At 44.5% G+C, this 24,263-nt stretch overlaps 1 protein-coding gene and 1 long non-coding RNA gene across 5 annotated transcripts in view; one reads left to right on the plus strand and one right to left on the minus strand.

The window, feature by feature from the left end:
- The window catches only part of CLIC5 (chloride intracellular channel 5), a 70,607-nt gene that overhangs the window by 38,112 nt on the left and 8,232 nt on the right, over positions 1 to 24,263 (plus strand). For all 4 annotated transcript variants that reach the window (XM_083730699.1, XM_083730697.1, XM_083730698.1 and 1 more), the window contains exons 2-4: positions 7,734 to 7,843; positions 9,182 to 9,307; positions 11,706 to 11,812. In XM_083730699.1, the coding sequence (XP_083586825.1) occupies positions 7,788 to 7,843; positions 9,182 to 9,307; positions 11,706 to 11,812 (289 nt within the window). In that variant the 5' untranslated portion in view covers positions 7,734 to 7,787. The remainder of the gene's footprint in view (positions 1 to 7,733; positions 7,844 to 9,181; positions 9,308 to 11,705; positions 11,813 to 24,263) is intronic.
- Positions 13,026 to 16,175, minus strand: LOC310840827. Its single transcript, XR_014562180.1, has 3 exons — positions 16,002 to 16,175; positions 14,314 to 14,542; positions 13,026 to 13,466 (listed from the first exon to the last, which is right to left on the minus strand). It is a non-coding gene; the product is annotated as an uncharacterized lncRNA (long non-coding RNA).

Raw genomic sequence — 24,263 nt, forward strand, 5'->3', positions numbered from 1 at the left:
ATACAAAAGGTCCCAGATTTGATCCCTGACACCTCCAGGAAGAGCAGGGAGTGTCCCTGTGATGAAACTCTGGGAAACTTATCGGCCAAAGGCCTAGTTAAAGAGGACCATTAAAACCAGCCCTTTGAATTGGGCCGGAAACTACAGTGGTACCTCGGGTTAAGAACTTAATTCGTTCTGGAGGTCCATTCTTAACCTGAAAGTGTTCTTAACCTGAGGCACCACGTTCACTAATGGGGCCCCCCGCTACTCCCACAATGCCAGAGCACAATTCCTGTTCTCATCCTGAAGCGAAGTTCTTAACCCGAGGTACTATTTCTGGGTTAGAGGAGTCTGTAACCTGAAGAGTCTGTAACCCGAGGTACCACTGTAATGGGCAGCCAGTGCAGTCAGGACAGGATCAGTGCAATATGTTCAAACAATCTTGCCCCAGTGAGCATTCAGAACAATAGTTGAGTTTACCGCATTTTCCCATGTATGAGACGATCCCTATTTTTGTAAACCCAAAATTAGGAATTAATGTTTTTAAACATCCACAGAACAACTTTTATATTTTACTAAATATTCAAAGCACTGGCACAGGCGTAGCAGCCCCTGCAGGCGCCTGAGGTGGGTTGTGTGTGTGCACAAGTGGGCAGCAGCAGAGCAGGCCCCACAAACACCTGAGATCGCCCATAGTTCTGGAGGACAGTGGCTCCATGCCCTGCAGCCCACCTGCCACTTGGTGTGTGTGTGTGCATGCGCGCGCGCACACACACACACACACACACCCTGCCTTCTTATGCTAATGAGCACCAGTATATTTAGTGGTAAGTGTGATGATTGGAGCATTCACCATCCGTATATAAGGCAACCCCCATTGTTGACTAATTTTTTTAGCAAAAAACCATTGTCTTATACACGTACAAATATGCCACTTTATCAGAAGCTGAAAGTGGCCAAGGAGATGATGGACTATTAGATGACAAATGGAAGCTACAGGAGAGGAGAGTAATGGAGTGTGCTTCTTGGGGGTCCATCTGCCCTTACCTGTGCATTGTAAGCAGGGCTGCATTCCTCCCTAGAGGTTGGCCTTGGACAGAAATGCTGCTATTGTTTGCCCCTGTTTTTCTAGTTCCCTGTTCCTTTTGTGATGGACAACAGGCATGTGGTGCGAATGTTTTCCTTTTTGCTGCTGAAAGGGCAGATTACTTCACACAGATGTGGACGCATATCAAAAGAATAAATATTCCCCCCTCTGTCTGTTGTAATGAGCCATTGTTAGAGATTATTATGCAAACTGGGTTCATTTGGTGTTTTAGTCATAGTGGCTGATCATTTGACACCTGAATAGAAAAGAGTTGCACTGTAGAAAATTCTCACAGGTTGTGGGAGCCCCAGGAAAGCGAGTTTCAGTATTTTTATTAATCTCTACTTTCTTTTCAGAACATCATCTCCTGATCATTGCATGGTCAACATCTTTTACCTCTCACTGTATATCTGCCTATTCTCTATTCTACTAAGCTTTGGCTTCAAGCAAACACTAGCTGGGTAAAAGAAGTTAGTTTTCCACCAACTTCTGTCCCAACACAAAATGTCATTTCTGGAAGAGGGAGGAGGAGAATCACAGAATCATAGAATTGGAAGGGACCCCAGGGGTCATCTAGTCCAACCCCCTGCAATGCAGGAATCTCAGCTAAAGCATCCATGACAGAGGGCCATCCAACCTCTGCTTTAAAACCTCCAAGGGAGTCCACAACCTCCCAAGGGAGACCGTTCCACTGTCTAAAAGCTCTTACTGCCAGAAAGTTCTTAATGATGTTTAATTGGAATCTCCTTCCTTGTAACTTGAAGCCCTTGGTTCAAGTCCTACACTCCAGAGCAGGAGAAAACAAGCTTGCTCCATCTTACACATGACAGCCCTTAAGATATTTTAAGATGGCTATCATACATCGTCTCAGTCACCTCCTTTCCAGGCTAAACATACCCAGCTCCTCCAACCTTTCCTCGTAAGTCTTGGTTTCCAGACCTGTGACTATCTTGGTTGCTGCCCTCTGTGCATGTTCCAGCTTGTCAATATCATTCTTAAACTGTGATCCCCAGAACTGGACACAGGACTCCAGGTTTGGTCTGACCAAGGCAGAATAGAGTGGTATTATTACTTCCTTTGATCTGGACACTAGACTTCCGTAGATGCGGCCTAGAATAGCATTAGCTTTTTTTTTGCTCTTGCATCACACTCTTGCCTCATGTTAGGCTTGTGGTCCACCAAGACCCGTAGATCCCTTTCACAAGTACTGCTAGTAAGCCAACTAATAGTTCTGTAAGCCAGCTGTCCCCTGTCTTATATTTATGTAGCTGGTTCTTCCTGCTGAAGTGCAGAACCTGACCTTTGTGCCTGTTGAAATTCATTTTGTTAGTTTGGGCCTAGTTCTCCAACCTGTTAGGGTTGAATCGTGATTCTGTCTTCTGTGGCATTAACTACCCCTCCCAGTTTGGGATCATCTGCAAATTTGATGAGCATTCCCTCAATTCCTTTGTCCAAGTCTTTTATAAATTTGTTGAGCAACAATGGGCCCAGGACTACGGTCCCTGCAGCACCCCACATGTCACTTTCCCCCATGATGACTAGGAACCATTAATGAGTCCTCTTTGGGTTTGGTCAGTCAATCAGCTACAAATCCACCTAAAAGTTACCTCATTCAACCCACATTTTATCAGCTTCCTTGCAAGAATATAATGCCAATTTTTGTGAAAAGCATTACTGAAATCACTATGTCCACAGCATTCCCCTGATCAATGAAGCTGGTGACTCTATCAAAAAAAGAAATGAGATTTGTCTAGCACAGGGGTAGTCAACCTTTTTATACCTACCACCCACTAATGCATCTTTCTTGATGGTAGAATTTCTTTACCGCCCCCCAGAACTCGATGGAAGGAGGATTCCGCTTGTGGCATAGAACCCCCTGCCGCCCACCCAGAATCCTGAAACACCCACTAGTGGGCAGTAGGGACCAGGTTGGCAACCCCTGGTCTGGCATCACTTATTTTTAAGACACCCATGCTGAGTCTTGGTAATCACAGCATCCTTTTCTAAATGCTCACAGACCGACTGTTGAATTATCTGTTCTAGGATCTACCCTGGTATCAATGTCAAGCTCACCGGTCCATAGGTACCTGGGTCTCCCCCCCCCCCTTTTGAAGATGGAGACAACACTTGCCTGCCTCCAGTCTGCAGAACCTCACTTGTTCTCCAAGAATTTTCAAAGATCATAGACAAAGTCTCTGACATTACATCCACAAGCTCCTTTAGTACCCTTGGATGCAGCTTATCAGGCCCTGGAGATTTGAATTTATTTAAAGTAGCGAGGTCTTGGCTTACTACCTCTTTTCGTATCTTGGGCTGCAGCTCCCTCCTTCCATCATTTATTCTGTTATCACCAGGTTGGGCATTGCTTTCCTTTTGGGTGAAACAAAATAAAAAAATTCCTTCCAGTAGCACCTTAGAGACCAACTAAGTTTGTTATTGGTATGAGCTTTCATGTGCATGCACACTTCTTTCATGTCTAAACCACAGAGCCTAGGACTTGCTGATCAGAAGGTTGGTGATTTGAATCCCCGCGACGGGGTGAGCTCCCATTGCTCAGTCCCAGCTCCTGCCAACCTAGCAGTTTGAAAGCACATCAAAGTGCAAGTAGATAGATAGGTACCGCTCTGATGGGAAGGTAAACGGTGTTTCCGTGTGCTGCTCTGGTTCGCCAGAAGCGGCTTAGTCATGCTGGCCACATGACCTGGAAGCTGTCTGTGGACAAACAGCTCCCTCGGCCAGTAAAGCGAGATGAGCGCCACAACCCCAGAGTCGTCCGTGGCTGGACTTAATGGTCAGGGATCCCTTTACTTAAGACACACTTAGGCTGTGTACACGCTACCAACTGGAATCCTGATTTTCCTGAAGGAGCCTCCACGAGCTCCTTCAGACAGTCGCAAGGGTGATGGGGATGACAGCTGGAGTGCTTGTTTCTACACCCTCTCCCTTATGTGTAATAGTTCTGGATTCATAGAATGCCTGAGGGCTGTTGTGTGCAAAGGTTTGGCCATCCTCTAAGGGAGCAGTGGAAGACAGAAGTGCCTGGCGTGCTCTGGTCCATGGGGTCACGAAGAGTCGGACACGACTAAACGACTAAACGAAAGGCTGGGCTGGATGAATCCCTAGCCGGAATTAAGATTGCCGGAAGAAATATCAACAACCTCAGATATGCAGATGACACAACCTTGATGGCAGAAAGTGAGGAGGAATTAAAGAACCTTTTAATGAGGGTGAAAGAGGAGAGCGCAAAATATGGTCTGAAGCTCAACATCAAAAAAACGAAGATCATGGCCACTGGTCCCATCACCTCCTGGCAAATAGAAGGGGAAGAAATGGAGGTAGTGAGAGATTTTACTTTCTTGGGCTCAATGATCACTGCAGATGGTGACAGCAGCCACGAAATTAAAAGACGCCTGCTTCTTGGGAGAAGGGCAATGACAGGCCTAGACAGCATCTTGAGAAGTAGAGACATCACCTTGCCAACAAAGGTTCGTATAGTTAAAGCTATGGTTTTCCCAGTAGTGATGTATGGAAGTGAGAGCTGGACCATAAAGAAGGCTGATCGCCGAAGAATTGATGCTTTTGAATTATGGTGCTGGAGGAGACTCTTGAGAGTCCCATGGACTGCAAGAAGATCAAACCTCTCCATACTGAAGGAAATCAACCCTGAGTGCTCACTGGAAGGACAGATTGTGAAGCTGAGGCTCCAGTACTTTGGCCACCTCATGAGAAGAGAAGACTCCCTGGAGAAGACCCTGATGTTGGGAAAGATGGAGGGCACAAGGAGAAGGGGACGGCAGAGGACGAGATGGTTGGATAGTGTTTTCGAGGTTACCAGCATGAGTTTGAGCAAACTGCGGGAGGCAGTGGAGGACAGAGGTGCCTGGCGTTCTCTGGTCCATGGGGTCACGAAGAGTCGGACACGACTAAACGACTAAACAACAACAACAAACGACTAAACAACAACAAGGAGCATGATGTGGGGCCTGTGTGACATAGCCTCCTGCTGCACAGCCTCTCCTGCGAGGGATGGCCTCATGGTGGGGCTTCCATGTTGCTAGAAATAGGATAGCAAAAGACAACCCCTGCCTGGACACAGCGCCCAAGTTATTTTGGCTCCTGAGGCAGAAAATCCCATGAGACTTCTATGTGGGAGTAAAACTACAACCACAAGACTAAATTAAATAACTAACCATTTACTGACCTTCATGGCACAGGCCTCAGACAGCTGCCCCACTGGCTAGGACTGCATCCAGAATTGTGCCAAACCCTGCTTTGTCATGGTGACAATGAGGGGAGATGGGGCAGTGGGTTTTCAGAACTGTTTCCACCCTTGCTCCATTGAGCTCAGTGAGTGAAATGTGCCTTTTGTCTGACCTGTGGTGGTGTGGTCAGGAGCTCAAGGGGAGTGTACATACATGCAGCCATCATTTTATTTGTGTGCCGCGTTCCCACAGTCAAAACCATGCTCAGGGTGGCTTATAACAAGGGGGAAAATGCATTTCTAAACACAACTAGCCATAAACAATAAATAAAACATCAAAAAGTACACAACCAAACTGAACAATTTCCACATAAATCATAATATACTAAAAATTAATATCACTAACAGCAACACCCCCTCCTTAAACACACCCACCCCACCAGCAATACCCGAGCCCAAGATTCTGTTGAGTGACCTCAGCCTTTGTAGCTGGAGTCAGTCAGGGCAGCCCCTGCCCAAGCCAGCAAGGCAGGGAGGAGATCTTCCAGGACTCACAGCCAAGGTGGGTGTAAGATCTGGGGCAAATCTCCTCCTCCTCCTCTGCTCCACCCACATCTCTGGCCACCAGTGCAGATGTGCTCCCGTGTATCTCCAGTGGTGGGGGGGGGTCTCTCAAGTGCCACCCACGCAATAGGAATCCTATATTCCCCCAGCCAGTTCATCTCTATAGGCATGCACTCTTAGGCTTCAGTCCTAAAGATATTACTTGGATGTAAATCCCATTGAAATCAGTTGGACATATTTCTCAGGAAATGTTTCGGACTGGAGTGCCAGAGTCTATGCTTGTTTCTCCCACAAGCAAAAGGTTCTTGCTCAGTATTTGCACTAGCTGCAGATTCACCCGGCTTCTAATACGGCAAGTAATGTAATGGAATTTCAATAAATAATTCAAGCTTATCTCCAGTTACATTTTCAGGGTTAACTTTCAGCACCTGACTGCCAATATTTTTTGCTAGCTGAATTTTGTGCTTAGAGGTATGGAAATTTGGCTGAGGGTCACCAACATTTATGAGGCTAAAGGCATAACCAGATTACTGATCCCAGTCTATAGATTTTAAAGAGAAATTTGAATTCCAGATGTGGATAGCTTTCTATTTTACATAAACTCAGTTGAAATTATCTTGCAGTAAGTTTTAGCTCCTTGTTATATTGGTATTATTCATGTTTTACGCACCTGGCTTTTTGTGTTTTTACTTGGTGTTTTATTGCTGTTTTACTGTATTGTATTCACAATATGGCTGCAAGGGGCCTTGAGACCATTTAATAAACAAATAAACAAACAAATTATAGCATCTCATTTCCAGAAACTTCTCTTAGATTTGTAGCTGTACTTAAATGAAAAACACTGTGCTCTTCTTATCATCTGATGATGTTAATTTGCCACATCTCCCATAACAGTAGCTCAATTTCCAAGCAACTGGGTAGTATTCAACTAAATTAATCTGCAAGCAAAACGACTTCTGCTTGTGCAGTGAGACTTCTCTTCCTTCTTACTGTGCTCACTTGGTACCATTTCTAAATCTGCTGGGGGCGGGGGGCAGGGAGAGAGGGGAAGTGCCCTCTTGCACAAATCAAAGTTGTTCCAATTGCACGAACTGCTACTTAACACTATGTTAAGTGTTTAACCTTGGTTTTGAATTGGAAGCATTTAATCAGAAAAAGTTGCTCAGATTTGTTGGTGGGTTGGTGGGATGGCAGGGAAGGCCAGATCCCTCTGAAGAAGAGACTTAGTGAAAGCTATGGAGAATATTGTGTTGAGATGAGAAACCTTTGGGAGGGCCAGGAAAGCTGATTTTCTTAAGGAGACACAAATACATGTGTGTTTAAGAGTCCTGGGGGACTTCTATAGCTCGGCCTGCACAACATGCAGAGCCAAATTCACTTCACTGGCCTTGGTCTACGTCTGGAGACTTCCCCAGGACTGCAGACTCAGCTGCCAAGCAACTGGCAAACTGTGTATGTGGCTGGTGGCCAACCTTCACCTGGCAGGGTCACAAGTTGTGCAGGTTCTGCTGTAGTTCCCAACTGTGTAGGGAAGCCAAGGGAGGAAGCACAGGAGCCCCATACTCCCAAAACAATCTGCGTTTGCAGTGGGAGAGTGAAAAGATAAGTATCTCACCCTTGTGTGTTGCCTTCCCAGTAAGAATGGCACCCGCCATGTAATTATTTAAAGAAAAAGAAGACTCAAAGCTGCCATGTCCAGTTTGGCCCTGAAAAACTAAGTACGAGAAGTCTGGGAACAAAGTGGAGCTGATCTGGTAGGAGGTGGATGGAGATGGAATCAGCAGCTTGGAAGAACTTGACAAGGATTTTGGGTGGACTCAAACTGGCATTATGATGCTTGCAGTGATAGGAAAAATACACCTCCAGATAATTTTCTTCTCTATTTCTTATTTCCTCTAGGCTGGTGTAGATGGTGAAAGCATTGGGAACTGCCCTTTTTCACAGCGTCTCTTCATGATACTTTGGCTCAAAGGGGTTGTGTTCAATGTCACCACAGTTGACCTGAAGAGGTAAAGGATCTTGATAAAAAATATTTGATGAGACACAATGGCGTTTGTGTTTTCTTGTGTTTATTTATAAGAATTATAATAAGCCTGCCTTTCACCAAAGAATTATGTAAACCTGCCTTTCACCAAATGGTTCTACACCTGGGTAAAATTGGATTTAAAGACAGTATGAACAGCCACAAAAACCATGAACCATAAAATTATCAGCATTTAAAGCCCGCTGAACCAGAACTGACTGGCAGACTATTGCTCTGCCAGCAAAAACTTAACAGCACCACCTCAGAGGAGAGGTCATTCCAGGGAAGTTTGTAATGGTTGATGTTTTCTTGCATTTTAATAGTGGCTGGGGCAACCCAGTCAGATGGGTGGCATATAAATAACAAATTTATTGCTATTGTTATTAAATGGGGCTTTGCCACCCGGGAAGCCCTCTCACCTGGTGGAGGGAGCAGCAGCAGAGCTCTCTCAGCTGGTCTTAATGCATGGGCAGGTCTGTGAGGGAGGAGATGTTCTTCAGAGAGCTGTACTCTTAAGTCACTTAGGGCTTTGTATGTTAACACCAAAACCTTGAGTTGGGCTTGGAGCATATTTGTAAACAGTGCAATTCTTTCAAGACCAGTGTCATCCAATTGGCCATACCAGTTAACATTCTGGCCACTGCAAAAACTTCCAGCTGCAGTTTTCAAACTGTCTTCAAGAGCAGTCCCACATAGAACGTGTTACAGTAGTCTGATCTGGAGGTCACTAGAGCATGGGTTACTGTGACCACATTTGTTTCTGACCACAAATGGCAGTAGCTGGTGAACCTGTTAGAGCTGGAAACCAGCACTCCTGGCCACTGAAGCCACCTGAGCTTCAAGTGTGGGAGGTGGCTCTGTGCACCTGCTCCTTCAAGGGAGTGCAACCCCACCAAGAGCAGGACCCCTTTCTTCTCTCACCTCAGATGGAACAGAGAAGCAGAGTTGAATGTCATCCACATACTGATGACACCTCACCTGAAAGCTCCTGATGAATTCTCCCAACAACTTGATATTCCTTCTGATCACTTTATTTGGATTTTCTGTTGGGAACTTTAATATTTCTCATACAGACAGCGAATCCTACTTTGCTTTTTTCTGCACTCTTTAAGTACAGGCAACTCCCTATTTGCACATGAGCAACTGCCGATGCAGGCACTGCGTTTGTCTTGGTGTACAACCCTTGCGTAAATGGAGAGAGGCCTGTATATCCTATATGTAGCTTAAAAAGCAAAGGGCTAATTTTCTCAGTAGTACAAAACCAATGGGACTTCCATGGCATACATGATTAGTAATTTATTGAACTTTCTTTTTGTTTCCACAGAAAGCCAGCTGATTTACATAATTTAGCTCCTGGGAGCCACCCACCATTCCTGACGTTCAATGGGGAAGTCAAGACAGATATCAACAAAATTGAAGAATTTTTGGAGGAAACGCTTTTACCTCCAAAGTAAAAAATAAGAGTTTTTTAGAATTATGGTGTAGTTACCACATGAAATGGGTAAAAGTAAAGGGCAAATTGATATCTGCTTTGTGTTACAATGAGCCTGCTTGCCTCTTAGCTAGTCAACCTAGAAAAATGCATATTTCTAAAACTTGCCTCTCCTCCTCCTCTGGTACTAATTTGAGCATGAGCTAAGGACTTTTAACCATGGGACCTGATTTCATGAAACCCCCCCCCCCTTGTATAGCCCACAATTTGTTCTTTCCTCTCTCCCCATTTCCCATCCTGCAAAGTATAACTTCTTAAATGCAGCACTTAAGTTGTTGTACTAAATCAGGCTTCCACAACCTCGGCCCTTCAGATGTTTTGAGACTACAATCCCAGCATCCCTGACCACTGGTCCTGCTAGCTAGGGATCCTGGGAGTTGTAGGCCAAAAACATCTGGAGGGCTGAGGTTGAGGAAGCCTGTACTAAATCCTTGTACCTGTAAATATAATTTGTATGACTCTGGGTTGCAGGACTCCCTGCCTGCCCCGCTTTGTATGCAGTGTAACAAGAGGAGGGAATACTATGGGATGGCCTCACCTTCTGTAGCAGGTTTGCCCAACATGTGATACACTAAACTGAACCCAGTTTAGTGGAGGGCAATGGATGTGTGGGGAGGTTGCAAGGCAGGGGGAGAATGTTCTGCTTGGGGGGTGGTTACAATTTGACGAGGGGGCTGAGTGGCCTTCCTCCTCACCCATAAGGGAAAAAAATAAGTGTAGACAAGGCGCTGTGCTCTGCAGCTGGCTGCCAGTCACTTTTAAAATTGTTTTTTAAAATAGCCAGGGAGACAGCCATCTTCTTTTTGGTACAGCGTGTCTGGGAACCGTGCCATATACAGTAGTACCTCGGGTTAAGTACTTAATTCTTTCTGGAGGTCCCTTCTTAACCTGAAACTGTTCCTAACCTGAGGTACCACTTTAGCAAATGGGGTCTCCTGCTGCCGCCGCGGCACAATTTCTGTTCTCATCCTGAAGCAAAGTTCTTAACCCGAGGTACTATTTCTGGGTTAGCGGAGTCTGTAACCTGAAGCGTCTGTAACCTGAGGTACCACTGTAAATATAGCATCAGTCCCAGCACCAACCTTAACTACCGTATTTTTCGCTCTATAACACACACCAGACCCTAACACGCACGTAGTTTTTAGAGGAGGAAAACAAGAAAAAATATATACTAAACGAAATAGTGGATATATGATTTTTGTGGTTCATGCTGTGGCCACAGACATGTGATCTGACAGTGAGTTTGGAGTAGCCCAATGCAAAAATCCTGAGGATCCATGTGGATCCGTGCTTTGTAACCACGGAGGAGGGAAAGAAGGGGAACCAGGGATCCTCTGCTCATGACTGCAGCAGATTCCCCCCCCCCCGCCACCCGCAGGCATTCGCTCCATAACACGCACAGACATTTCCCCTTACTTTCTAGGAGGAAAAAAGTGAGTGTTATGGTGCAAAAAATACGGTACCTGCTACTGAGCAGAGCAGCTTGCTGTTCTTTAAAGTGAAAGAGGCGTGTGCCTGTGGGGAGGCAGCCTGGGGGGCTCATCAAATGGTAAGCAACCCCCTGCCCGACGGTGCTGTGGTCTTTGCGGGCCCCCTTTGCCAGCTCACAGAAGGTCTGCTAGCCCATTGCTACAGGGTGGAAATGGTGGTAGTCGAGGGGGTTGTGCCCAGCCCTGGCGCTGAGGCAAGTTAGCAGCTTTTTGCTTCAGGGTCACGGGTTGCCCAGGGCTGTTACACGGCCGTGGTGTTTCATTATTGCTGGAGGAAGGCATTTTGATTGGACGGACCCCTTGAGGTTCCGACTCACAGAAAACAGAAACCTTTCCAAGAAGCACAATACACTTTTCAGCAGCCCGCACAGATTCATTGTTGCATTTCAGCTCCGTATAGACTCCTTTTCGCCAAGTACCTCTTTATAAGTGCCATTATATCCTGGAATGGTTTTCTCCAAAGGCCACCATTCACACAGTGAAGAGAAGCAGCTGTTGCTGCCAAACGCCTCTGCATCTTTTGAAAACATATGACTAGTTCTGATTTAAGGATGCTGTTTCTCGGTTCCTTTCACATTAAGCCCCGGTACAATTAACCTTGTCATAAAACCATCATTGTGTAACTTTTTAAAATTCTTGGCTCCCCACGGTGGCAGCAGTATTCAGTAAGGGTCCTGAGAGGCTGACATGCTGAGATAAGAGACAGTTTTAAAAGCAGTACTTGATCTGCAAGAATTTTGCTTTGTGTTACAAACAGCGCTAGAAGTGAGCAACATATGCCTTTTTTGTGGTATTTGTGTGCAATTTCTTTACTTTTAAATTTCCACAGAGGCCTCCTTTTTAAAACCACTCTTCTGTTTTTGCAGGTATCCCAAGCTAGCTGCCAAGCACCGTGAATCAAATGCTGCAGGCATAGATATCTTCTCCAAATTCTCTGCGTTTATCAAAAACACAAAGCAGCAGGACAATGCGAGTAAGTTTGTGGGTGGTGAGGATCCTCTTCCAGTACATCCCCATCCTTTGTGGGTGCTGGGAATGGGAGCACTCTGCAGGGGAAAGGGTTAAAGACTGTCTCACCGGGTCCCTAATCAGAAGTGTAGCTGACAGAGGCTGCTTAAAAACTTAAAACAACTCTGAGCATAGACCACTTGAGTCAAGTCTGCAGATACGTTTGTTTGGGAGGAGGGTTGTATTGCTCTCTGCTGGCCATTATGAAATGTACAGATCAGGGATGGGGAGAGTGTGGCCCCCAGGTGCTGCTGGGCTATGACTTGCACCCTTTCCTAGTGCTACTCATGTCAGGAGTTGGAGGCCACAGGTTCCCCACCTTAGGCATTAAAGGAAATAGCCTGAATATCCAGAAGAAGGTTGTGAACTATAGAAGACATGCATCACACACACCTCACAGGTACACAGGGAACTGCCTCAGAACACTGGCCCACCTAGCTCAGTAATGCTTGTTGTTTTTTGAACTTAGAAAAGGCTTGTTTCCTAAGATACCTCATTTTATTGCTCCTTACGAGGAGGAGGATGTATCTGCCGGCAGCCTGGCCGCTTCCAGGGAAAGGAGGCCCCACCCCTCCTCTGGCCACAGGAGTGGAGCTGGCCAGGGCAAGAGCCAGAGGAGGCCTGGCTTAATAGTCTGCAGTATAGTTACTTTTATATCCACAGGGAAACGAAATAGTGTGTGCGATGCGCTTTATAGCGATACAGTAATTGTGTGATGCGCTTTATAGCGATATTTGCTTTATTGCAGTGGACTAGAACCTGAAATATACAACCAACCACACTCACTGGCGACTCCACTCCAGTGTTTGGGGCAGGGGATGTTTCCATCTCTACCTGGAGATACCTGAGTTTGAGCTTGGGACCTTCCACATGCACTGAGTTCCAGCCCTTCCTCTCTCCTTCGTATTCTGGGCAGGTTATATATATATGGCAGTGGCAAATGTCTTTTGCTCACTTTACCTGAATAGTAATTTATATCCACCACCCCCTGCACTTTTGGTCCTTTTCTCCCATTTGTTTGGCTAGCTTTCCTGCCTTGAACATATGAAAGGTTTGCAGCAGGCTGGTTGGGGCTGTAAGCCCAGAAGCAAACACATTTCTTCCATATCAAAGTTCCACAACTTTTAAGCATCTTGAAAGAGAAGGAATTGATTCCAGATTCTCAGGATGTGGCAAGCTGTGTTTGAAGAAAGTGTGCATATTTATTATTTCATGCCAGTTCAATTACAGCCAACTTGATTCCTTCTACCCCCAACATCAGCCAAATCATTTTAATAACAGGCTTTCCTCGAGGCGTGATCTTCACCACGTCCCATCTCAGTACGTAGCGTGACTCTACGCTTCGACTTTTTCCTGCAAAGTCCTTGTACTGTGGTTGACATAGCTAGAATTTAATTTCCTCACATCTGATACAAGAACAAAGAACACAGAGAAGATACAAATGAGAAGGATCTTGACATCCGTTTCCTAGAATCAGCTCTTTGAATTCCTATCTGATGGAGGCATATCTACACACAGACTAAAATTGACTTAACGGGTATTTCCTCTCCCCTGGGAACCATGGGAACTGTAGCTCTGGAAAGAAGGAAGGAGATTGCCAGCAGGTTTCTCAGCGACCCCTGCAAAATGAAATAAAAGACTTGGGATGCCTTACAAGAAGCCATGGGCAATAAAAATGGCATTGAATTGCTAATACTGTACATGTAATGAGGTTGTGTCCATTTCACAGGAGTTATGCAGACTTCTCTGCAGGTTCTGGGGTACTGAAGGTCAACTCTTTATTACATGGCATGGGCCGAGACCAATCTAGTTCTCTGAGGGTGTGATGTCCTGGCCCATCACTTGCCAGCCCACAAAGAAAGAGGAGCATGGAGGGAGGGGTAGCTCCATGATGGGGAGAAAGATTAGACCATGGGTAGGCAAACTAAGGCCCAGGGGCCGGATCTGGCCCAATCGCCTTCTCAGTTTGGCCCGTGAACGGTCGAAGAATCAGCATGTTTTTACTTGAGTAGAATGTGCCCTTTTATTTGAAATGCATCTCTGGGTTATTTGTGGGGCATAGGAATTCGTTCATCCCCCCCCAAAAAAAATTTTGACTGCCCCCCCCCACAAGGTCTGAGGGACAGTCTGAGGCCCCCTGCTAACAAAGTTTGCTGACCCCTGGATTAGGGCCTTGCCCCATCTAACGTCTGCTTCTTCCTCAGAAAAGCAGCTTGTTAATCAGAAATTAGTTCCATTTGTATACCTGACCCCCCTAGTCCAAATTGGCAAATGCAAAGAATCCAACTGATTTCTGACAATTGCACAGGAGATGCAGGTAAAAGCAGGCATTTATGTGCCAATGATCAGCTGAGTACTCAGGTGCTTCCCCCCCACCCCCCGGCTGTTTATTTGCTGCTGAAGGAGATGGTGTAGAGAGCAACTAGCTGTTTGCAGCTGACTAATCTTTCCTAAAATTGTACTCACCTTGACTGAGAGAATGAGCCCTTTGATTTCATATGAAGGTTGTTTTTTTAAATTTGTACTGAATTGAATATTTAATGGTGCCCCGTGTTGGTGGCCACCTTCATTAAGGTGTTCCAATGTTCTGCTCTTTGCTGAGCTGTCAGACCACCAGCATCGGTTTCATTCTGTGGAATTTCGAGCCGTCTGCCCAGAGGAATCCACTGGTCTGGCCTGGATTCAGATCAAGGCCCTAAAAATAAAAGAACATTATATCATTAATTTACATATGATTAACCCCTCCCCCTCCCTCCCCGTTGCTGCATCATGTGGTCAGGTAAGAGAGGCGGGAAATGCCTATTGGCTATATATAGCAAAGAGTATGCTGCCAGAAGTTGGATACAATTTCCAGGAATACCTACATCAGTTTGACTCTAGCTTAGCAGTACTGACGTTGGCACATTTGCAGGAAGGCAAGTGGTGATTGACAGTGCTTGTCGTGTGCGTTTTAAGGGTGCTCTTTCATTTATCAAGCAACCACCAATTTCTGAAAGAATTTGTATTACTTGGAAGGTAGAGCTAACAGGTCTAGCTAGACCTGAAGAGGAAACCTTTGCATTGAAGAGTTACAGTGCATGGCATGGAGAATTTTCTCAAGTACAGCTTCTCCCGTCACTGTCATGGGAAGAACTGTGCAGCACAGGACAGAGTTCAGACATGGGAACCTTGCTAGGAAGCAGATGTGCACTTGAAGATGGTCAGAACCTGGTCGTTTATTATTTAAGGAAAAGGTTTAAAGTTACAAGGGATTTGATTTCAGGCTTTGCAAAAAGGAATTCTATTCACTTTTCAAAAGTGGGTAATTGAAATACAAACAATTTTTTCTCAAATATTTTTCAGGGATTTTGTTGTTTCATGTTTCTGAGGAGTCTGTGGGAAACTGAGGATTTATTCAGAGGCAGAGGTTGTCACTGTCGGTCAAGCATGGTAATTAATGCTGTGCCTGGAGGCTGCTAGTCAAATTAGGACTTGGCCAGCACTGATCCTGCCAAATCCAAGGTGAAGGGAATAGAGGAGAGAGGACAGGCAGGATGGGCCCAAAGAGAAACCACAGCGCTGCATCTCCATCCCAGCTGCTCCCTTTAGTGGCTGGATCTTTCACCTTGCTTTGAAAGACGTAAAGGATCGGTACTCCCTGCCCCCTTATATGGCTGAAAACAAGATATGAAACAAAACTAATGACAAGAAAAGTACAGTGGTACCTCGGGTTAAGAACTTAATTTGTTCCGGAGGTCCGTACTTAACCTGAAACTGTTCTTAACCTGAAGCACCACTTAAGCTAACGGGGCCTCCCACTGCTGCCACACATTTTCTGTTCTCGTCCTGAAGCAAAGTTCTAATTCAGGGTTAGCGGAGTCTGTAACCTGAAGCGTGTGTAACCCGAGGTAACAAGTGTTTCCAGTTGGGTTGTCAGCTTAGTGTTGCCTCTAGGATTTTGAAAACAGGCCGATGTGGAGAAATTAACAGAGGAAACCGGCCTGTCATGATGGGGCAAACTTTGAATGCAGAAAGTTTAGAATCAGAGCTCCCCACGCCCGCCCCCCATTGATGCCACTCACAAATCTTCACCCCATTTTGATTTGGGTCTGGACTGCTTTGAGTCTGGATCTGGCTCAGGTGGGTCTAACCTTCCTCAGTCACCCTTTCCTTACCATTTCAACTGGCTTGTCAGTCAGGGCCTGTATTTAGGTGAAGCCATTTCTTCCTAGTGGACAGAACTGAATTGGGAGGCAGGAAAAACTGGACACGCCACAATCCCAAGATGGCCGTAACCCGTATTGATGGGGCTCAGGAATGTCATTTCTAAGGGCAGGTCCCACAGGACCTCTTGGGTGTCTTTCTAGCCCTCCCTGTTGCTGGCTACATGCCTGCACAGGAAGAAGGTTTTGTTGCCTGGGAAGGAAGGAGATTGGAAAAGGTACGCAGGCCATTGGGACTTCTTCACCATTCCTGCCAAATGCTCAAAGCAGCCAAATGGTTTTTTGGGTGTGCCACGGATGGTAGGTGTGTTGGCCTTGTCTCCATGGCAGATCTGCTTAATTTGTGTTTCAGGCTTCTGTTAAAAGACATAGAGAAAAAGGCAAGAAAACATAGCAGGCCTAGTTTCCAGAAATGTACTGTGATATATATATTTAAGCTTTTAAAGTACAATGGTGCTGCCTGCCCATCCCATACTTTTTGTGCCTGTCTTTTGGTTTGTGGTCTGAGAGCTGATCCATATTTTCTCTCATCCCTCTGCTCTCCCACTGGAAGAAAACCGTTCTTTGGTGCTCAGTCGGAGCAAACAGCAATTCGATTTTTCTGTGGACTACCCTTTGCTCCAATTAAGAGTTGAAGAGCTGGTTTTCCCTGAGAAAAGTGCCAGGCAAGAGGGAAACCACTTGGACCTGTACCTAGAAAGCGAAGTGGGGGTCAAGCCCTGACTGTATGTGTGTGTAGATGAATGGAATGTATGCCCTCTCCAGCGCAGCATGGTCAAGGCCAACTGGTCGTGACTCTCCAGGGGCAAGGGAGCGTTTTGGTTTTGGGTCTCGCTCATGTACTTTTTCAAATCAAAAGCAATTTATAGAGATATCAGTGGTGGTTTAAAAAGTAAGTGATATGAAAGAAGAGAATCTTGTATCGTCATGAGGAATATTAAGAAATACATTCTGGTAACTGCTGAGTCTGTGTAAGACCTTGCACTTACATTTGACTTTTGTTCTTTTTGCAGTTGCATTCTTCTTCAGTGTGTACACAAAATGTGTCTTGTGTCAAGTAATGTGTCATCAAAAATCGTAAGCTAGCGTGTGACATGAACCCAGTGACAGGATGCTCCCCATGTGTCAAATGTGGTAGTTTTCTGGCATGGGGAATGCAGCAACAGCAAAGCCATCCGCTAAAATATGGAGTTTCCTTTATCAGAAATGGATTCTTTATCAGTTTGTACATAAGCATAAAATAGAATATAAGAAGATGAAACCAATGGGACCTTCTTTTTGCAAATTGTTAATTGTTCTCTAGAACTCCAGGGGGCACTGTAGTCCAGGCCAAGCACACTAGAAGATATTCCATTTTCCTGTGGCCATGGCCTAACACGTTTAGTAAAAATCTGAAATTACTTTGGGATGCCTGGTTTTCGAGGTATCTCCCGCTGCTCTTTGATCATTTAAATTGCACTGCACAGTCTGTGTAAACACACAGCAGCTTAATTTGGAATGCTGTAATGATCATCTTTCATTTATAAAATGTGGCTTTACATTTAGGTCTTGATTTTTCTCTTGCAGCATTAGCACTCGGCATGTGGTGTAAAGACATTTTTAAAGGAGGCAGATAAAGGGCCTTATCTACTAAGCAGAGTTTCTTTCCAGAAAAGAAGCAGCAGCGCTTGCTGGGCCTGAGCATGTGGCTGCTAGAGAAATTCAAAGATTTGCACAAGATGCTTTACTCACTTGTTCCCCTCCGTTTCTGGCCCAGTTTATACTTAGTGGCAGTCCTCACACGAACACGGTACAAGCACAGGAAGGCACTGCTTGTTTGAAGTGGGGCCTCCATGAGGGGGCTGTGCTTGAATGTGGGGTATAAAGTCCTTTTCTACTCATGGTTTTGTTGTTGTTTAGTCGTTTAGTCGTGTCTGACTCTTTGTGACCCCCTGGACCAGAGCACGCCAGGCACTCCTGTCTTCCACTGCCTCCCGCAGTTTGGTCAAACTCATGCTGGTAGCTTTGAGAGCACTGTCCCACCATCTCGTCCTCTGTCATCCCCTTCTCCTCTTTCCCAACATCAGGGTCTTTTCCAGGGAGTCTTCTCTTCTCATGAGGTGGCCAAAGTCTTGGAGCCTCAGCTTCAGGATCTGTCCTTCCAGTGAGCACTCTGGGCTGATTTCCTTCAGAATGGAGAGGTTTGGTCTTCTTGCAGTTCATGGGACTCTCAAGAGTCTCCTCCAGCACCAGAATTCAAAAACATCTATCCTTCAGTGATCAGCCTTCTTTATGGTCCAGCTATCACTTCCATACATCACTACTGGGAAAACCATAGCTTTAACTATACGGACCTTGGTTGGCAAGGTGATGTCTCTGCTTTTTAAGATGCTGTCTAGGTTTGTCATTGCTTTTCTATTTGTTCCTCAGAGTACTGGCTGCAGATAAGCCAGTAGAGGAAGTAAGCTAGACTAGGGGAATGGATGGCGGTAGGGCAGGTGGGGGTGTCTGCTTCAGACAGGTAAATAGTAGTGGGAGGGTTCATCTTCCCCCACCTGCACATGTTTTAGCTACTGGGTGGCACTGTGGGTTAAACCACAGAGCCTAGCTAGGACTTGCCGATCGCATGGTCGGCGGTTTGAATCCCCGCGGCGGGGTGCGCTCCCGTCGCTCGGTCCCAGCGCCTGCCAACCTAGCAGTTCGAAAGCACCTCCGGGTGCAAGTAGATAAATAGGGACCGCTTACCAGTGGGAAGGTAAACGGCATTCCGTGTGCTGCTCTGGCTCGCCAGATTCAGCTTGTCACGCTGGGCACGTGACCCGGAAGTGTCTTCGGACAGCGCTGGCTCCCGGCCTATAGAGTGAGATGAGCGCACAACCCTAGAGTCTGGTAAGACTGGCCCATACGGGCAGGGGTACCTTTACCTTTTATAATAATATACCTTCACCTGTTTTATATGTGGGTCAGCCAAACTAAGGTTAAAGAAATGGGACCATTACATCATAGAATCATCATAGAGTTGGAAGAGACCACAAGGGCCATCGAGTCCAACCCCCTGCCAAGCAGGAAACACCACCAGAGCACTCCTGACATATGGTTGTCAAGCCTCTGCTTAAAGACCTCCAAAGAAGGAGACTCCACCACACTCCTTGGCAGCAAATTCCACTGTCGAACAGCTCTTACTGTCAGGAAGTTCTTCCTAATGTTTAGGTGGAATCTTCTTTCTTGTAGTTTGGATCCATTGCTCCGTGTCCGCTTCTCTGGAGCAGTAGAAAACAACCTTTCTCCCTCCTCTATGTGACATCCTTTTATATATTTGAACATGGCTATCATATCATTTGGTCCTAAAAGTCTATAAATTGTATCCCAGATATTGCTTCACCCTGCACATTTTAGGATCTCAGTAATTTCACCCACAATTATATTACCTACATGGAAACGTTTAAGAATTTGATAAATACCTTTGATGGAAGTATCTTTTCATATCTGATTTAATAAGGGCTCCCCCCCCCCCAGCTGGAACTCAGTTCTGGCCTCTCTCAGTTGGGTGCCATTGTCATTATAAGAGAACAAGGGTTCATGGTGAGTTTTGGCACCTCTTTTTCTAGAAAAATATCAGATGATTTAATGTTTAAAAATTATAATTATTTGATTCAATTCTACCTGCATGCAAAGAGGAAAATAAATTTCAGAGCAGTTTGTAAGGAGCAATTGTTATATTTTATTATTACAACTTTATTTATATGTTGCCTCATACTCAAAAGGCTCAGTGTGACTTACAAAGTAAAAAAAAAAGGTTAAAAACTTACAACAGCAATAACAATTAAAATAACCATTGCAAGTGATCACAAGGAGCCTCTCTCCAGGTATACTTTTCCTGGTTGCCATTTTGAGGTGAGTGCTGGACTAGGTGGGTCTTAGATCTCAGTTATATTTATATGTACGGATTACTCCGTTGAGGAGTGGAAAGAGGGGAAGGAACCCCCAAGTAAATCAAGGTGTGTCTGTGCACATGTGCTCCGTAACGGAAGCGCTTTCTGCTGGGTGCTAGTGCCAACTTAGTTCTCTCTTTTTTAAATATATATATACTCAGGATATCACTCAAGAAATCACTCAAGGTATCTCTCAAGTAATTAAGGAACAAAAGAAGAAAAGGCACACTAGCCTGGGAACTTCCTCTCTGCCCAGAACATTGGAGGCTAGACACCACACCCCCTCTACAGTATTTATAGGAACTCAAACATTGAGATCCCGCTCTGTTCCAGTAACAAGAAGCCGAAAGCACCAGCCTGAAGATGACGAGTGAGACCTCGTCGAAACGTCGCCTAGACACCCCAACTTTTACACGGGAAGACACCCGAGGACACCAAAACCTGCATATATATATATATATATATATTCATTTTCAAAACATTTTTATACAATCAATTCACATTTTATCACACATTCATCAATTTTTGACTTCCCTCAGTTTCTCTGCCAATCTTTCGTTTAAATTTATATTGTTAACGCATTTCTAAACTTATTATTGCCTTTAAAAATCACCTCTCCCTTCTTACTCTCTTTTTTACAATATTTCTTAATTTTTCACAGAGTCTCTTGAAAACCAACAAGCGTTATCTGTACATCACATATGCTTTTCAGATATTCTGTAAATCTCCCCCAGTCCTCGATGAACTTTTGGTCTCTCTGGTATCGAATCTTCCCTGTTAGTTTGTCCAATTCTGCGTATTCAGTCAATTTCGTTCTCCATTCTTTCACCGTTGGAATTTCTTTCTGCTTCCATCTTTGTGCCAGAAGTATTCTTGCTGCTGTTACTCTGTATTGGAAAAGTGTACAATCTTTCTTATTAATTTCATTACCTACCAATCCTAGTAAGAAGGCCTCCGGTTTCTTAACAAACGTATATTTCAACATCTTTTTCAATTCATTGTATATCATTTCCCAGAAGCCTTTCACCCCTTTACACTCCCACCAGATATGATAGAAAGTTCCTTCTTTTTCTTTACATTTCCAACACTTATTGCATGTTTTATACATTTTAGCCAGTTTTACTGACGTTATATACCATCTGTATACCATTTTCATTATATTTTCCTTCAACGCAGTACAGGCTGTAAATTTTAACCTCTCATTCCATAATTTCATCCAATCATCATATTGTATATTATACCCAAAATCTCTGGCCCAATGTATCATTACCGATTTGACCTCTTCATCTTTTGTATGCCATTCCAGCAACATTTTATACATTTTTGACAATTTTTTATACTCATTATTCAATACCTCTGTTTGATATTTTGATTCTTTTTCTTCATATCCACGCTCTTTACAATCTTTTTTGAACATTTCATTGATCTGATAATAATGCAACCAATCATAAACAAATTCTTTCACATCTTCATAAGATTTCATTTTCCATTTCCCCCCTCTCTTACTATCAATTCTCCATATGTTATCCATCCCCCCCTCATATTAATCTTTTTCACACTCATCACTTCTAGTGGTGAAATCCAGTGGGGGAGTCTTGGTTCAAGCAAATTTGTATACCTCTCCCATACCTCTATCAGCGATCTTCGGGAGATGTGGTTTTCAAACCCTTTATGAATTTTCTTCTTTTCATACCATAAATATGCATGCCAACCAAATCTATTATCAAATCCTTCTAAGTCCAACAACTCCCCATTCTCTAGTTTAATCCATTCCTTTAACCAACAGAGGCATGATGCTTCATAATATAATTTCAAGTCTGGCAGAGTGAAGCCGCCTCTTTCTTTCGCATCAGTTAGTAACTTAAACTGAATCCTTGGTTTCTTGCCCTGCCAGATATATCTTGAAATTGTTTTTTGCCATTCTTTAAATACTAATGCCCCCTTGATCATCGGTAGTAATTGAAATAAAAATAACATCTTTGGCAGCACACTCATCTTAATCGTAGATATTCTCCCCCAAAAAGATAATTTCAATCTTCCCCACACCTCCAGATCCCTTTTTATTCCATTCCAAACAGGTAAGTAATTGTTTTGAAACAAATCAATATTCTTGGGAGTTAACCATATTCCTAAATACTTCACTTTATTCACCACTTCAATCCCTGTCTGTTGTTGCATTACCTCTATTAGTTCTTGATTCATATTTTTAGCAATAATTTTGGTCTTTCTTTTATTTAAGTAAAATCCTGCAACTTGACCAAATTGATCTATTCCTTCTAAAATTCTTTTAACACTTCCTGCTGGTTCTTCTACCGTTATTACCAGATCGTCCACAAACGCTTTGACTTTATATTCATTTTTTCCTACAGACACCCCTTTTATTTCTTCATTTTTCGGTGCCAACTTAGTTCTCAAGCTGACTTCTCATGGTCTCCACTCGAGATCTGCATGGCTTCAGCACAGAGACTCCTGAAGTTGCCATCCAAAGCAAGATTAGCCAAGGGTACAAAACCTGCCCCATGGCAAAAACAATATCTAGATGAGCAGTTTACTTGCTGAAGATGAATTTATAAAGAAAATTAAGGGGGTTGAAATCTGCATTAGGGTATTACTTGTCCAGATTATGTGAAGTTTAACTAAGATGTGGTCTTTAAATCAGACTGCCTAATGAAGCGGAATGGTTTGATTTTGTTGTATTTTACCTTAATTTTCTGTTCCAAAGTAGTGGGAACAAACCAGAAAAATGCAATAGACCTCATGCAATATGCTATGAATCTGGAAGTGATCAAGAAAGGTGGTGTGTGTGTGTTTTAAGGAAAAATAAATCTCAGATTGTTTGTGTGAGACTGAATATTTATGTACAGTTTCCCCTTTTCACTCATTGCATATTTCATCCAATTCATTTGTGTGTGTTATGGGATAAATCTTGTGTGGGTGGAAAAGAGCAGTAAAAAGAAAAGGCATCAATCAGTGGCCAAAGGTAGCAGCAGTCACGATTCATTTTGTACACAGGTCATAGTTTGTTAAACATGCCTCCGCGTGACAATTAAGCAGCTTGCAGGTTTACAGAGGTCATTTTGAGGTGGCTTCATATTGCAGCCTGAAAGGAAGCCTGCTTGCCTTAGGAAAAAAGAGAGCCCTGAAGCGTTGCCAGGAATGCTCCAGCCATTCCCATATGTGGCTGCATGAACTACTTTCCCTCATAACTAGTAAGGAGTTACATAACGGAGGCAGAAGAACTCGCCCTCATTTGTTTGAAAAGTGGCTTCTGTTCTCAAGAATTGTTGGGTCATTGCCTGGAAAGGGATTCTTGTTGGTCCATGATGTTTCCATCCAGCCCTGTCCATCAAATGGTTAACACGGAGGTCCAGACCCTCAAGGCAATGAGTAGCTTTGGGCCAGTTATTCTCTCTCACCCTCTCCTACCTCACAAGGTTATTGTGAAGATAAAATGAATTGTACGGGTGCGCCTCTGTTTTGCACGCTGCCCTGAGGAAAGGGTGGGATAGAAAATAAAAGAATGGATCAGGCTCAAGGCCAGTCGGAACAAAAACATCTTTGGCTGCTTCCAGAAGGTCTTCAGGCTGAAAAGAGAGGCCTCCCTGGCAAGGAGCTCATACCACCAAGAAGCCCTGAAGATCCTCAAAATGGGCTCATAGGACGGAATGTGGTCTTTCAGGGAACCTGCTCTCAAGCCATTTGGAGCTTCGTAGGTTATACCTAGTTATTTGGATTGTACCTAGAAACAGATGGGTAGGAAGCCTGTCGTGCTTGAGTCAGGCTATGACCCTCCCAGGCAGTTGAATGGTTGCAGAGTTCTGAAATTTCTGGACATTTTCCAGACATTCACACAGAGTGTGTTATAGTCCAAATAAGATGCAATTAAGTTGTACTGCCTCACTATAGCCAGATCGGACATCTCTACATGTCCGATCTGCTCCCACACTGCCAGTTTGTTTCATTCCTCCTCCCTGGTCCTTTTATATGCCTTTCTTCCTCCCATAACAACGTCCCTTTCTTATCCCATTCCTTTTTATATTCTCTCTCTCTCTAATAAATGTTCCCCTTTTATGTCCAATTTCCTTTAACAAGTCCTCCAGCCTTCCCTCTCCCCCCCCCAAAAAGGCTAGGGGGGCAGGCAAGCAAGGGAGAGAGTCCCTGGGCAGACTGTGGGGCCCTGGGTGCTGCTGCCCCCCCCCCAAGTGGCCCAAGGTTCAGTGGCAGGGATGCACTGCTCTATCCTGCATGATTTGGGGGGGGGGGATATGGGTCTGTCTTATGCAAATGTCTGAATAGCTGTGCA

This window comes from Podarcis gaigeae (genome assembly GCF_964106915.1).
Source record: "Podarcis gaigeae genome assembly, chromosome: 3".
NCBI lineage: Eukaryota > Metazoa > Chordata > Lepidosauria > Squamata > Lacertidae > Podarcis > Podarcis gaigeae.